Source organism: Colias philodice, chromosome 16 (assembly GCF_061535455.1).
Source record: "Colias philodice isolate Cphi_HAF_F1 chromosome 16, ilColPhil1 Martin Lab GWU primary, whole genome shotgun sequence".
Taxonomy (NCBI): domain Eukaryota; kingdom Metazoa; phylum Arthropoda; class Insecta; order Lepidoptera; family Pieridae; genus Colias; species Colias philodice.
This window is the reverse complement of record NC_143101.1, coordinates 1,005,536-1,019,852: the sequence shown is the minus strand read 5'-3', so window position 1 is coordinate 1,019,852 and position 14,317 is coordinate 1,005,536. Positions and strand designations below refer to the sequence as shown.

At 34.6% G+C, this 14,317-nt stretch overlaps 1 protein-coding gene and 1 long non-coding RNA gene across 2 annotated transcripts; both read left to right on the top strand.

Moving 5' to 3' along the window:
* The first annotated feature begins 3,149 nt into the window (after nucleotides 1-3,149).
* Nucleotides 3,150-14,011, top strand: LOC149481422 (uncharacterized). Its single transcript, XR_016316815.1, has 2 exons — nucleotides 3,150-3,198; nucleotides 13,493-14,011. It is a non-coding gene; the product is annotated as an uncharacterized LOC149481422 (long non-coding RNA).
* LOC149481423 (lipid transport auxiliary protein 1) lies at nucleotides 3,482-10,820 on the top strand. The gene is made up of 5 exons (XM_089705034.1): nucleotides 3,482-3,760; nucleotides 4,023-4,176; nucleotides 5,298-5,517; nucleotides 8,776-8,905; nucleotides 9,682-10,820. The coding sequence occupies exons 1-5, from the start codon at nucleotides 3,602-3,604 to the stop codon at nucleotides 9,784-9,786; spliced, it is 768 nt and encodes a 255-aa protein (XP_089561160.1). The 5' UTR covers nucleotides 3,482-3,601; the 3' UTR covers nucleotides 9,787-10,820.
* Nucleotides 14,012-14,317: the final 306 nt, after the last annotated feature.

Below are 14,317 nucleotides of genomic sequence, written 5' to 3'. Positions count from 1 at the left end.
TCTATTTTCACAGACTAAAAAGTGCGTCACGGATAGTCTGTCGTCTGCGCATGGCCTTAGAGACAGTTTCTGGTACGTTATCGTAACAAACAAGAAAACCGGCCATGTTTACTCACGAACAGTAGTCGAGAAGGTATTGTTTGTTAAAATTGTTTACAGGAGAATGAAACGTTTACATGTTTAAGTAATACATCACTGTAAAGATAGAAAGTAATGAAATAAAGTACTTACGACATTCTTCTTCAGTAATTGTTTCTCACTCAAAGTAAAAACTACAGCAAGTAATACACAGATTAAGTATTTAAGTTACAAATAATTTAGGTACGACGACGAAGAGACGCTGGAATGGCAGTCAGTATTCGGCGCAAATTCGCCATTCGGCGTTATTTCGAAATTCGAGCTCACTGTCACATGTGACATGTGCATATTACAAATACAAACAAACTGTCCTGTGGACTGTGGAGCTGTCCAATCCAAGAGCCTCAAGAGCTGTCGGACGATAATGTTCAGTGTTGCCAACTCAATTTTCGAAAAGGCACTAAACGTGCACTAAACCAACAGCAAAGAAGGCAGAAGCACTAGTTTGTGTATTTTCTTTCAAAGTGCTATAAATTAAAAAAAATCATTTACTTTAAACCTTCTTATTAAAAATACCTACATTTAAGTATATAAAGGCGTTAGAAATACGATTTATACGACAGCTATTTTAATACCGTATTAAAATATGCGGCAATTGGCTGAACTGAAGTAAACAAAAATATATTGCGTTCATAAATTCATAAATTCAATGGTATCTTCAAGACATTATACATATAGTGTCTATCATCTATATTTACTCATTCTGCTCCTCCTCGTGTGGGTTTTTTTCTTTCTTGTTAACCCTTAACACGGCAAGCCCTGAAATAATGTACCCAGATATTTCAGAATTGGTTTTAGTGATAGTTATTGATTAAAAAATACTATATTAGTAGAGAAAAAATTAAAACAAATTTTCTGTAAGTAGGTTTTTCAGGATGTCCGTTAAAACGGCCTTTGCCAAGAACCCCGTCTTCATTGCTGTCTCAAAAAACGGACAACGCTGTCATACAGCTTATAAAATAAAAATGGAAAACAAAAATATTCACTTAATATAACACAATTGAAAACAATTTCAAGTAGCAATTTATTGTTTTATTGTATCACAGTATTTTCACTATTTATTATAACAAAAAAATCTTCAATTTTAACTAAATACCTAACAAATGATAATTGATCCCTCTAGAGCTCAATCACACTATTTAGTTGTATGGAATGTTAAATAACATTTATTATTTCGTGTCAAGCAACCTTTGGTTTCATTTAATACAAATAATAATGGTTTTTCTAAATGTGAAGTGATATTTGGCCAATGATTTGGACATTTAGACGAAATGCATGTGGAGATCGAGGAACTCCCGGTTCTATTGTAGACCCAACAGATTTAAGTGATCTTAGATTATATTCGTCATTTTGAACTTAATTAAAAATAATTCTACTTATAATTAAAGATTCTAAAGCAAGAAAATCCCATAAAAGTGATATTTTATTAAAGTACGAATCATGGCAACGTCCGTTTCTTGGGACATGCCAAATGGTTCTTAGTTACCTGTATCTACGGCACTGTCCCAAATAACGGACCAGCTATATTTGTAATATTTTGTCATAGAACTTTTTGAATATTTCATAATCTTTAGAGCAAAAACAACAGTTTATCTCACCTGAAAGTTAAATCAATAGAAATCAAACACGTAAACTATTTCATTAAAGCTATTATTGACCAGAAACACTAACCATCACTAATTCCGCGAATCCCTAAATTCAACAGTCACCTAGCACACGAATCAAATGTTCTCTATAATTGGCATGTAGGAGAAAAATAAAGGATTGTTATCGTACTTTCTCCAACGTAGTCAATTTTCTAGATTTTTAGGAACGTTCAAGATTTACACGGCTATAAGTACATGTACTAAAAAAGTGACAGAAAAGCTTTAAGGGTTAAGGCAAGAAGATATAACTATTTACCAGTGTCAAGTATCAGTATACTAAAAGCTAAAAGGTAAGGAAACTATTCGCGGTAAATAAATAAATAAATAAATAAATAATAAATATTATAGGACATTATTACACAGATCGACCTAGTCCCACAGTAAGCTCAATTAAGGCTTGTGTTGTGGGTACTAGGCGACGATAAATATAATATTTAATGAATACATATATAGATAATAACACCCAGACCCAAGAACAAATAATTGAGTTCATCACACAAATATTTGCCCTGACCGGGGATCGAACCCGGGACCGTCGGCTAAGTAGGCAGTCGCTTTACCGCTGCGCCAACCGCGTCGTTCCAGGTAAGGAATAAGATTAGGATTAACGTTTTAGGTCAGAGGAGTTAATTAAAGTTAAAGAGGAGAAATATTTATTTATAGTTATATTACAAATTTATTTATTTACAATATCTAAGTACTAGCGACCCGCCCCGGCTTCGCACGGGTGCAATGCTGATACTAAATACACTACAGAAAAACTGTGAACCTTATATATAAAAACATAGCGGCCCGCTCCGGCTTCGCACGGGTATAAAATTGATAGCTGGGCGGCCGGCCGGTACCGCCGCAAACGGTACGTCCCGCAATTTTTAAATCTGTAATATCTTCGAAAATATTCACTTAAATCATACGGTGTAAAGGGCCATATAGATCTATATTAAATGAACAATGTATTCAAGGTATTTAATTGGTTAAGGATTAATGCTGTATTGGTTAAAATCGCTTCGAAAATTAGCCATTATTTGTCGTAAAAAGTAAAGGACAAAAAAAAGTTATTGTGGGTTATCCATAAGAGATAGACATATACCATCGCGGACTTTTCTGTAGACCTTTTCAATGTGTATAATACTTAGTACATTATTTTGATAAAACTCGTAGGGTTCAGCCTGCGCTTGCAATGTAAGCGGAAAAAATGTAATTTTTTACGACATCACATTAGAAACTTCAAAAATAACAGTACTTCTGCACTATTTAATGGATGTTATTATATAAACCTTCCTCTTGAATCACTCTATCTATTAAAAAACCGCATCAAAATCCGTTGCGTAGTTTCAAAGATTTAAGCGTACAAAGGTACATAGGGACATAGGGACATAGGGACAGGGAAAGCGACTTTGTTTTATACTATGTAGTGATAATATACCTACATACACAGCCTACATATTATACGTTATGTTTCTAGATACAAATATATATTTTTACAGCATAAAAATTATTACATACTATATACGAAGATAAATTAACGAGCTCCAACAACGTATACAGTGGTATACCTACATTAGAACAAGAATAATTAAATTTATGGTTCTTGGTTATGAACACAGAACATTAATGAATGAATGAATTGAATTTTCTGCTGCATCCACAGGTTACGTGCATCACGTAAACTGTGTCAAACTGTACATGTCAAGTGTCAACTGTCAAGTATTCTGTGATCACAATTCACAAATGGTTCCAAATTTCCAAATTCCAATCTTAGTTCTAATACACGAAATTTTAACTATTTCAATCGATTTTTCATAATTATTGTAATCATGCATGACTTTACGAGTATATTAAATATCATATTTATTATAAGTGGTGGTGTTCTTACGTTTGTGATACTGTTTATATTTGCTAAGAGGCAAATTACAAGGTTTGCGCTCCGATCGAGGAGGGGTCCCCATGTACCTATTGGAGCTGATGCTAAAAAAGTAAGGAAACATATTAAAGACATGTGCTATAAAAAAAATTGCGTGTGTGCCGAGCACACGTGTCAGAAGTGAAATATCTTGGCAAGATTCAAAGATTAAAATCGTCGCCTTACTCCATGACGTGACGGTATTGACATGACTCGACCTTGAAATTTTACTCTCAGCGCGCCTAAAGAAGTTACTCAAAGACTCAATCTTAAAGCTAATAAAAGTAATTCTATAAAGTGAATATTCTTAAAATTTTTACACTTCTACTTTGCAGTGTTTGAAGAAAGAAATAGAGCGTAGAATAGAAGCAGTGCCTCGGATAATGTATGAGCCCCGGTTGCTATGTGCAGAACCTTCACATTATATATTGGAGCCCCAACAGCCGTATCACTATAGATTCCGAGCAGTGGATGATGTTAAACTTTTGGGTAAACATATTTATTTATATAACGCGTTTCATTAAAGAAACGAGTCTTCAATGGCGGCCAAAGCTGACACTGACATATGGTAGGGTAAGTAAAAAGGAAAATAAAAATAATGTAATATATTTTATTAATTATTTCAAATTGTTTATTGACAAACTTTTTTGTTATGGTATTTGTGTATTTATATGAATTATCATATTTACCTATACAGAATGCAACAAAATCCCCATAATACTTGTAATGAGCCCATAAAACTGAACAATTTTTCCCAAAGGACATATTTTGTCAAATTCCAATAAAACATTATTTACTATCGCAAATACATAATTGTCATTGTAAATCTATATACAGGGTGCCCCAAAAAGTAGTGATGAAAGGAAGCTGGGAGGTAGAGGACCTAGAGGGCTATCCGAATCACCCCCATGTATGTTATGCGATTTTTCGTATTTTCGGAGTTATGACTTTTTTTTTCAATTTTTCACCTACCGCCGAGTACGATGATATTTTCACTCATGGTGACGTCAATTGTTGCGCTAGATGCTTGATTTTTTTTGTGTGCTAAGCTGAAAGATAGGCCAATTCAGTATGGTAACATTTACTATCGTTAGATCTTCGAATGGAATAAAAAAAAGAATTAAATGCCAAGAAAGATAAAATTACCCAGTATGTTCACCACTTCAAGGGCCCGTAAAAAAATAAAATCACATAAAAAAGGCAAAGGCACCCGAGGCAAATATTTGTGTGATGAACATAGATGTTTGCTCTGTGTCTGGGTGTTTATCTGTATAAGTCTTTATTTAAAATTATATATGTATCAGCCATCTGGTTTCCATAACACATGCGAAAGCTTAGTATGGGATCAGATCGTGCTGTGTGAAAATTGTCCTGAAATATTTATTTATTGACGTGATAACATTTTTAAAATCGTTTTAGTCGGGTGACATGTTCAGAAACTTGTGTCACACCAAAACCTCACGAATGCGATCGCAGATATAACGAGAGAGAGACGGACCGATCTCCCGTCTCATCTCGAGCGCTGCCACTGCATTATGTTATCACGTAAACATCTCGATCGTAAACCTACTTTACAAACAACCAATTTTTATTGAAATCTCCGTGAACAGAGGAAGAAATTGCCTGCCAAGATACAAACCTCCGTCGGCACCCGCGCGAGTCCCTCCGCGCGTTTTTACTAGCGTGTCTCGCGGCACCGCTCGATGGCCGAGGGCAGAAGCTCATACACCAGTTCTGCGATGCCTACGAGTCGGCCAGACACCATCCCGCTGAGTTTGGGGAGGAGGAGTATAGGGCGTATAATCGGTTGCTCTTGAAGTTGTTGGACGCGTAAGTATGCGTAGATATTTCTACTTGCTTTTGACATTTAGAACTGTACATGTAAACTGTTATATTGATGACTAGCAGTCCGCCCCGGCTTTGCCCGTGGTACATATTTCGCAATAAAAATTAGCCTATGTTCTTTCTCAGGGCCAAAAAATTATCTGTGCCAAATTTCATCAAAATCAGTCCAGTAGTATATGCGTGAAAACCATATATACATACATACAAACCTTTCCTCTTTATAATATTAGTATAGATACCTGTGTACTAAATATCCTAATACTAATATGTACTAATATAGTAAACTAATATAATATTATAAATGCGAAAGTTTGTGAGGATGTGTGTGTGTGTGTGTGTTTGTTACTTTTTCACTCAAATACTACTGAACCGATTACAATTAAATTTTATCCAAGAAACAATCTAATAATCTTTATAATATCTTCTTAACAAAAAATCATCATAATTGGCTTTTTATAACGAAACCATAAGAAGTTACTAAACTTATGTGAAGAACTATAATTAATATTTTTTTATTAAGCAGTGTAAAATAATGTTAATCTCTAGTCTAGTAGTAATAGTCTCTCTTATACTAGCTAGAAAGGTATAAAACCTAATATGTAGTATCTAATCCATCTAGCACATTGACATTATTATAATAATGTTATAGCACTTATAGCAGAGCCCCTTTATTAGAATTTATTCTTTCTTTCTGACTCGCGTCTTCGGCAGTTCCAGCAAGATATTTTTAAGCGATTGCATAGCTTTTATCTCAGACTTTGAGCGCGGCGACCGAATGTAAAAATTCCGTAACGAAAACACTTAACACCCCCCACTCCAACCGGCACAGCGATGCGATGCTATGCAATAGCTCTACCGCGGCAGGCCTCGAGTGCCACACGTATTTTTTTTCTATTCTTTTATAATTGGTTAATTACAAAGCATTAATAATTACAAAGCAGCAAGCCCTAATGGGGTAAGAGGCAGATGCATTATACATCTGTTAAATTATAAACAGACGTTCGAACTGGTGCGACCGGACCACCGTACTCGTGCGGTGCGATCGACTCGCCACACGACCGCACCGCACCTAGGGTTGCCAGTATTTGATTTAAGGGTTAACAGCATCAAAAATACGAGTTTTAGTTATTTTTTACGGGAGATTTCTAAAACAGCAATGTTAAATAGAGAAAATTTATTTTTGGCATTTATATTTGCTGTTGGAAGAAACAGCTTATTATAGCTCTTCATTTTCTAAAGCGAATGTATAAAAATCTTTGCACGATAATTTAAAATTACATTTAATTAATTTGCAGCTTCGCCTTTACAGTTTCAATATTCAATTGGTTTCGGCTATCCGTCCAGGCATTGCCGCACAAAGAAAATATTCTTTGTTTAAAAATTATGATTAAATTTACGATTTTTAAAAAAACATTTAAAATATTGGAATTTTCGCGGCCGACTGAGCTAAATAAATTCGTATAAAAAAATAGACACACTAGTGACTAGATAATTTATTACGTTGCTAATATATGAAGTGATTAAAGGCGCAAATTATCCCTTTTTGAAATTTTCGATATTGTCGATAGAGGCGAAAGTATTGTAATTTTTACTGATTTTCGTTTTTATATTATATGCAGGCGTTAGTAGAAGCTCTGTTTAGTACCAAAAGAAACCTTGAACTGAGTTCTACATGTAACAAAAATACCACATTCTAGCCACGAAGTTATTACGAGATATAGATTTTCAAAGAATGTCAGGGTTGTCCCTAGTAAACAAAATTATATATATCATCTACCTATCTATTACCAAGTTTTTGTTTATGTTTTAGTCGTTAGTTATAGTCGATATTTCAATATATTATTATATGTAGGTACATAATCTTTATATGTAATAAATTAACTGAACAAAAAAAATATCTTAGATTTATAAGACCATTCAATAATATCAAATTAATACAAATTAATCTCCTTTTTTTGTGAATATTTCGAGCATTGATCATAGTAATCTCATTAAAAGTCAAACCGAATTCCTTGAAAATCTATTTCTCGTAATAAATTCGTGGTTAGAATGTTGTATTTTTTTCACATGTAGACCTCAGTTCAAGGCTTCTTTTGGTACAAGTACAAGTACAAGTTACAACCATTGAAAAGAAGAAAACGAAGAGAAAAGAATGGGCAAAATTATATTTAAAAGACAGGGATTCATATGCAGTCATATCATAAATCTTTGTAGAGTTCTAAAATTTATATTATTAATCTTTTTTCAGTATTAGCCACGTCATCCGACGCCATCGCCATTGATAACGATCGACCGACGTCCGTTTTGTTTGGCGGTAGAACTATGACTAAAGCTGTAATAAGTATATAGTCTATGACTAATGCGCTGTCCGGTGCGATCGCCCGTCCACACGCGCGAATTTGGTACGGTCCGCACCAAGTTCGGATGAAAAAACCATCGAACCAACCGTACCGTCAATAATAATAATTATGTCCGGCGGACCACTGTACACACGATCGAATATGGTCCGGAGCGCACCAAGGTCACGGTGCGGTCCGTACCAAATTCGAACGTCTGTTTATAATGTTACACTGAACGATTTTCTTTAGGGACAAGTAGGTGACCAACCTTCTGTGTCCTGCCAGACCGAGACATTTTTAAGCTATTGGATAGCTTCTATCGCGGGCCTTGAGCGCGGGGACCGAATCCAGAAATTGCGTAACGAAAAACCTCACGCTCCCCACTCCGACGGGCGGAGGTGTTGCTTGAAGGCATAGCATGCAGTACGTAGCTTTACCGCGGCAGTCCCCGAGTGTCACACGACTTTTTTTTCTTCGTCTCCACCGGGAATCGAACCCAGGACCCCTTGGTGCTCATGCGTCAACTACTGTACCAAGGAGGCGGTCAAAAATGAAATATGATGATGATTTAAGGTTGCCTGAAAGAGATCGCTGTATTAGCGATAAGGCCGTCTTTTTGTACGTTTTTCTATTGTCTGTGTTTTTGAAGTGAAAACTTCTTTAGCGGCGTTGAGCACTTTTTTCTGTAATGGGTATAAAATCTTAAACTCGCGTCAGGACACGTGACCTGATCGTAAAAGCGTAAGACGGATACCATTCCAAAATATCAAACATGCTCAACGTTATTAATCAAGTTTTCACTTCTGCCGGCACTCCCAGAGTGCAACCCGTCTTTTTTTGTTATTAATTTTGTTTCTGGTGCAAATAAAGTATTCATTCATTCAATATGGTCATGTGTAAGCAGCGCTCGGCTGCTGAAGAGCGTGGGGTCCGTGGGCGGGGCGCGCGCGAGCCCGCAGCGCCGCCCGCGCCTGCTCGACCCCGCGCGCCTGCGCACCACGCTGCCCAGCGCCAACCACTACACTGCGCTAGAGGTCAGTGTCTGGAGGAAGGAAGGAATTCCTCCATCGAACAAAGGGATCCTCCCTCCCTCATACTTAAAAAATTCTACAATAGGAAGTCCTCCATCGAACAAAAGGATCCTCCTTCCCTCATACTTAAAAAATTATAAGATAGACTTCGTATAGAAGCACTTTTCAATCGTCAAAATACAGAAAAAAAAATGTGTGCGTGTACTAGTGTACACACGTAAGAAATGATCCTTTATAACCTTATTTTTCAAAAAATAATTTACTACATATATGCAACTTGACAGAAATACGTCGAATCACGCGTGGTAGGGATAAGAACAAGATGGCGCGTATCGGAAAAATGTCACGCGTAACGAAAAAATGTTACACTAAATTTTTTTCCAACCCCGATAAAGAAGTTTCACGTCAAATATTAATTTAACATCGGTTAGGAAAGTTTCACAGAAAAGATAAAACAAGAAACTCCATTTTGCTCTTTTATAATGATAACAATGTAACATTTTACATATTTGAACTCGGACAGTCTACTCGTCTGGCCAACCGGTAAGGGCCCAATGTAACAATTCGCTCGCACGATTATGAGCGAGGTATCGCTACAAAACTCAAACTCAAATGGTCTATAGGGCTCGGCTACTTAGCCAATGGAAAAGAATTTTTGAAATCAAACTAGTAGTTTAGCGCATTCAAATTCTTCAGCTTTATATTGAACAATTTAACCTAACAAAATTATGTTTTATTTTTCAAATACACCAATTAATTTAACTAACAAACTCTTTCAGAACATGCCAGTCGACTCGAAACTAGAAGACGAAATCATCAGAGTCCCAGTGAAAAGCCCCACCGAGCCTGTAGTCAAGCCCCCAGCTGATGAGACTGCTGTCTGAGGGCGGAGCGCCCGCAGGGACGCGCAGACTCTGTAGGGCGGGGCGAAGGGATAGCTGTGAAGTGATAGTAATGTGACAGATAGTGATAAAGTGACAAGGGTAGTGATAAAGTGACTGGTAGTAGTAAAGTTACAGGTAGTGTAAGTGATAATGACAAGGGTAGTGATAAAGTGACAAGGGCAGTGATACTATGGTAATGATAGTGAAAAATGAAATTGTGTAGGTGAAAATGTATGGAGATTATATAGTTGGCATGATAATATAAAAATTTGTTTTATAGCATAAGATCTGATAAAGTAAATTTTTCTCAATATTTTTTCCTATGAAATTATGAATTGTTATAAAGATACAGTAATAGAAGTAGATTCATGTTGTTGTAAAGTAGTAATGTTGTAAAGAGTTAATAATGTATTACAATTATAATATGATTTTCATATATTTGTATAATATATTGTAAATGTGCTACTTATACTCTTAATAGCTTTTCGCCCGCGTCTTTGCTCGCGTGGTCAGAAAAAAATGTTAATTGTCTTACTTGTCACATTTTTATAGCGCCATCTGTCGATATTTTTATGTTTCGAAGTAATTAAAAAACGCATCGTAATGGGTCTTCTCATGGCATTGAGATTTACTGTGATAAAAGTAGTATCAGTCTCTAGCCATTTAACTATCATAAAATCGCAGTGATATGATGTGTAAGAAAGACATACAAACATATATTGTAATAATATTTCGGTGCATTTAGATCAAATGAACGAATGTTCATTCTAACACTTCTAAGTCAAATTATTTTAGTGTAAACAGGTGTAGAGCATTCTCTCATTGTTCTTGGTGTGTTCGAAAAGATTCTATGCAATATTCTAATACTAAACAACACTGAATACGAGTTTATCGTTTACACTAAAAGTTCACAATAGAATGCTCAGATTCAAATTCAAATTATTTTTTTGTTTATTTGCTCTATGTTTGTTTGATCAAAATGCAACGTTATAGCAAAAATTCAATGTTCATTATCAGTTGATACTTAGAAGGGTACTTTTCAAGCGCGGATCCAGGGGGGGGGTCACGGGGTCATGACCCCCCCCCTGGGCTAGGTCCACGACCTAAGTGGACCACTAATTTAATATTAACTTTTTTAAATTAACAAATTAATACTGTTCAATATGATGTTTTTATTGAATTTTGAGACATAAAAGTAATATAGAACAATGAAATCAATTACAAACGGTAGAATATAACAAAAATTATAGAAAAAGTTTATTAGGGTCGACCTGTGGTCGTAATTTAAGGACAAATAACAGGTTTTTCGATTTTTTAAAAAAACTATGACTGCGGAATAAAGTGTAATGGTAAAGTTGTATGTAATTAATTTTTTTTCTACAACTTTTGCTGTTACACTTTTCACACAAAACCTCAAATATCGAAATATCCCAGTTCGTGGATAAGACATAAAATAGCAAATTTTTTTTAAATGAACTATAGAAAATACTGTCAAATTAAAACAAAAAATCGGCCAAGTGCGCGTCGGACTCGCGCACCGAGGACTCCGAGCAAACATATTTTTTCATTATGTTCAAGTTGTATCTTACAATTTTGTTTAAAGGATTTTTTTTTCTTTATCTGTGCTTGTAAGTGCGTAAGTCGTTGCTTTTAACCAAATTTCAAGACTGTGTTCACGGGAAGTACCTTGTAGGTTTTGATTGATGATTTCCTTGCAAGTAGGTAGTTGCGAATTACAGAATATGCGGCTCTAATTGCTTTTTCTTCAGATTGCGTTGACATAGAATTTGAATTAAATAATTTATTTATTTTATTTTATTTGAATTAAATAACAGATTTAAGTTATTATAGACCTGAGTTCTGATGTGAATATCAATTAAATACATGTAGACGTTCATGAGTTTAGGATTGTAAGTTTAAAATTATTTAAAAAATATATTTTTATTTAATTTAATTAAATAATTAGGGTTTTCGCAGTTATTACTACATCTGTGATATAACACGATATTTTTTACTCAATTTCAAGACTTTGTTTACAGGACAGGGTGCTCCCTGCAGGTATTGATTCCCTTGCTAATGTCGAAATCCTACGGTCTACGGTCCCTTGATGCTGTGAAAAATTCAAACGTTTTAGCCAACGCAATCAAAAGATGCAGCTGTAATTGCTGAAATTTTTCGACACTCCCTAAGAAATCAAAACCTACAGGGTAGTTCCCGAGTACACAGAGTCATGAAATTTAGTACAATCAAACGTCTTATAACGCAGACTAGCTTACCGCCCGCGGCTTCGCCCGCTTTCTCTAAAACCTTATAAATAATATACTATTCCTCTTGAATCACTCTATCTTTAAAAAAACTGCATTGAAATTCGTTGCGTAGTTTTAAAGATTTAATCATACATAGGGACATATGCACAGAGACAACGACTTTGTTTACTAATTGCGAAAAGCATGAATTTTTCCTTAGATTACAATATAAATAAATATTTTAAAAATTTTTTAACTTACAACCCTGTTACTCATGAACGCTGACATGTATTAACTTGATATTCATACCAAAAACTCAAGTCTATAATACCTTTACGCTATAGTAAATTCAAACTTCTATGTCAACGAATCAGAAGATACAGCCGTAAATGCCGAAAAATTTCGCAAATTTCGACATTCGCAAGGGAATCAAAACTCAAAACCTACAGGGTACTTTCCGTAAACTCAGAATCTTGAAATTCGGTACAAAGCAACATCTTATAGTACAAGATACAGGAATAATTGCAAAAAATATATATTTTTCAAGTTTGTCTGCCTATCAAGACCCTTTTTCTTAGGAACGCGTGGAGGTATCAATCTGAAATTCATACCGAATACTCAAATCTACGGTTCCTTATAGCTGTGAAAAAATCAAACTTATAAGCCAACGCAATCAAAAGATACAGCCGTTTATGCCGTAAATTATCGCAAATTTCGACATTATCGCAAGGGAATCAAAGTCTATAGGTATTGTACTACTTCCTGTGAACACAGAGTTCTGAAATTTGGTTAAAAGCAATGTCAGCACAGATGGAGGAAAAATTGCTAAAACATACATTTCATGCTTATCAACATTCGCAAGTGTTGCCAGGAATCAAAACCTACAGGGTACTTCCCGTGAACACAGAATCTTGATATTTAATTTTTATTTAATAGAAACTTACGTCTTATAGCACAGATAAAGGAAAAATTGCAAAAAGCATAAATTTAATATTAAAACATATAAAATTTTTTGTACGGAACTCTTGGTTCGCCAATCCGACTCGCACTTGACCAATTTTTTTAAAATCTACGTATCAATTAAATTACCAAAATATAGCTTTTGAAAATTGACCACGTCTATGTGACCCCCCCCTGGCACTAAAGCTGGATCCGCCCTTGGTACTTTTGATGTATTCACATTATTTAAAAACAATTAAAGCGCGTCACACACGGTGATGATACTATAATATTTTATCTTAGATACTGTAATATTTTATATTACAGTATCTTAAGGTATCCGGTATCAGCGTTCGGACCATCATTTTTCTTTTTGTCATTGCGTACTAAGACCCCTGTAGAACCGCCATCCTGTTACAAATGACCCACAAAATTTCGGGTCATTTGTCTTATAGATAAAATATTATAGTATCTTCACCGTGTGTGACGCGCTTAAGAATGAAAAAATTGTGGAATACAAGAATGAAATGTATTAAAAATTAAAATATGTATTACCTATGTGTTATATTATGTACTTGTTTATCTGTTTGACAAATGTTATGTGTAAATATTTTTAGTACCCTAGAATGGTTTTTCATATTTAGATGTAGAATAACATATATGGCATTATATAGTTATTTGTTTTCTTCCCCTTTTGTATATTACTGTGTATAAATAGGATAAAAATACTGTAAAAACAATAATGATGTTTTTCTTTAGTTATGCTATTGTAGTCATTAGAAACATTGTTCAGTATTAAGTAATTGTCAGAATTGTAAAAACCATTTATTTGTACATTTTGTGGGATTTTATAAACTGACAAAAATTGTGACCACATGGTTTGGTTTTGATGAACACAGGACATGACCTATTATTTAATTAATTAAGTACATGTGTTTTCTTAATTTTAAATGCAAACATTGTACATTTTCCATTTTGTTGTAATGAAATATGTAATATGTATGTTGTATTGGTGTTTAAAATAAAACAATTTAAATATATTCTATTTTTTTATTTCTTTTAACACAGATCTCATAACACTTAACAATAACAGAGACTAGATACAGTTAATTAAATTTTAATAGATTATTATTATATTGGCACTTTATCCCGAAAACACGGGCGAAGACGCGGGTGGAAATCTAGTTATAAATAAATATTGTACAGTTTATATAGATCAAGCAATCACAAATTCTCTCTTTTTTCTCCATAAATACTGCTTTCCGAATCGGTGGTAAATGTTAAAAATATGTAATGACGATTCAAAAGTGCGTCTAGAAGAGGTCTAATTGAATAAATAAATGTTT

Excerpts from the sequence above, each read along its gene's own strand:
- LOC149481423 (XM_089705034.1), top strand. The coding sequence starts at position 3,602 with ATGCATGACTTTACGAGTATATTAAATATCATATTTATTATAAGTGGT. Across the intron at positions 3,761-4,022 it reads TTGGAGCTGATGCTAAAAAA|TGTTTGAAGAAAGAAATAGA; the intron begins GTAAGGAAACAT and ends TCTACTTTGCAG. Across the intron at positions 4,177-5,297 it reads GGATGATGTTAAACTTTTGG|AGGAAGAAATTGCCTGCCAA; the intron begins GTAAACATATTT and ends CTCCGTGAACAG.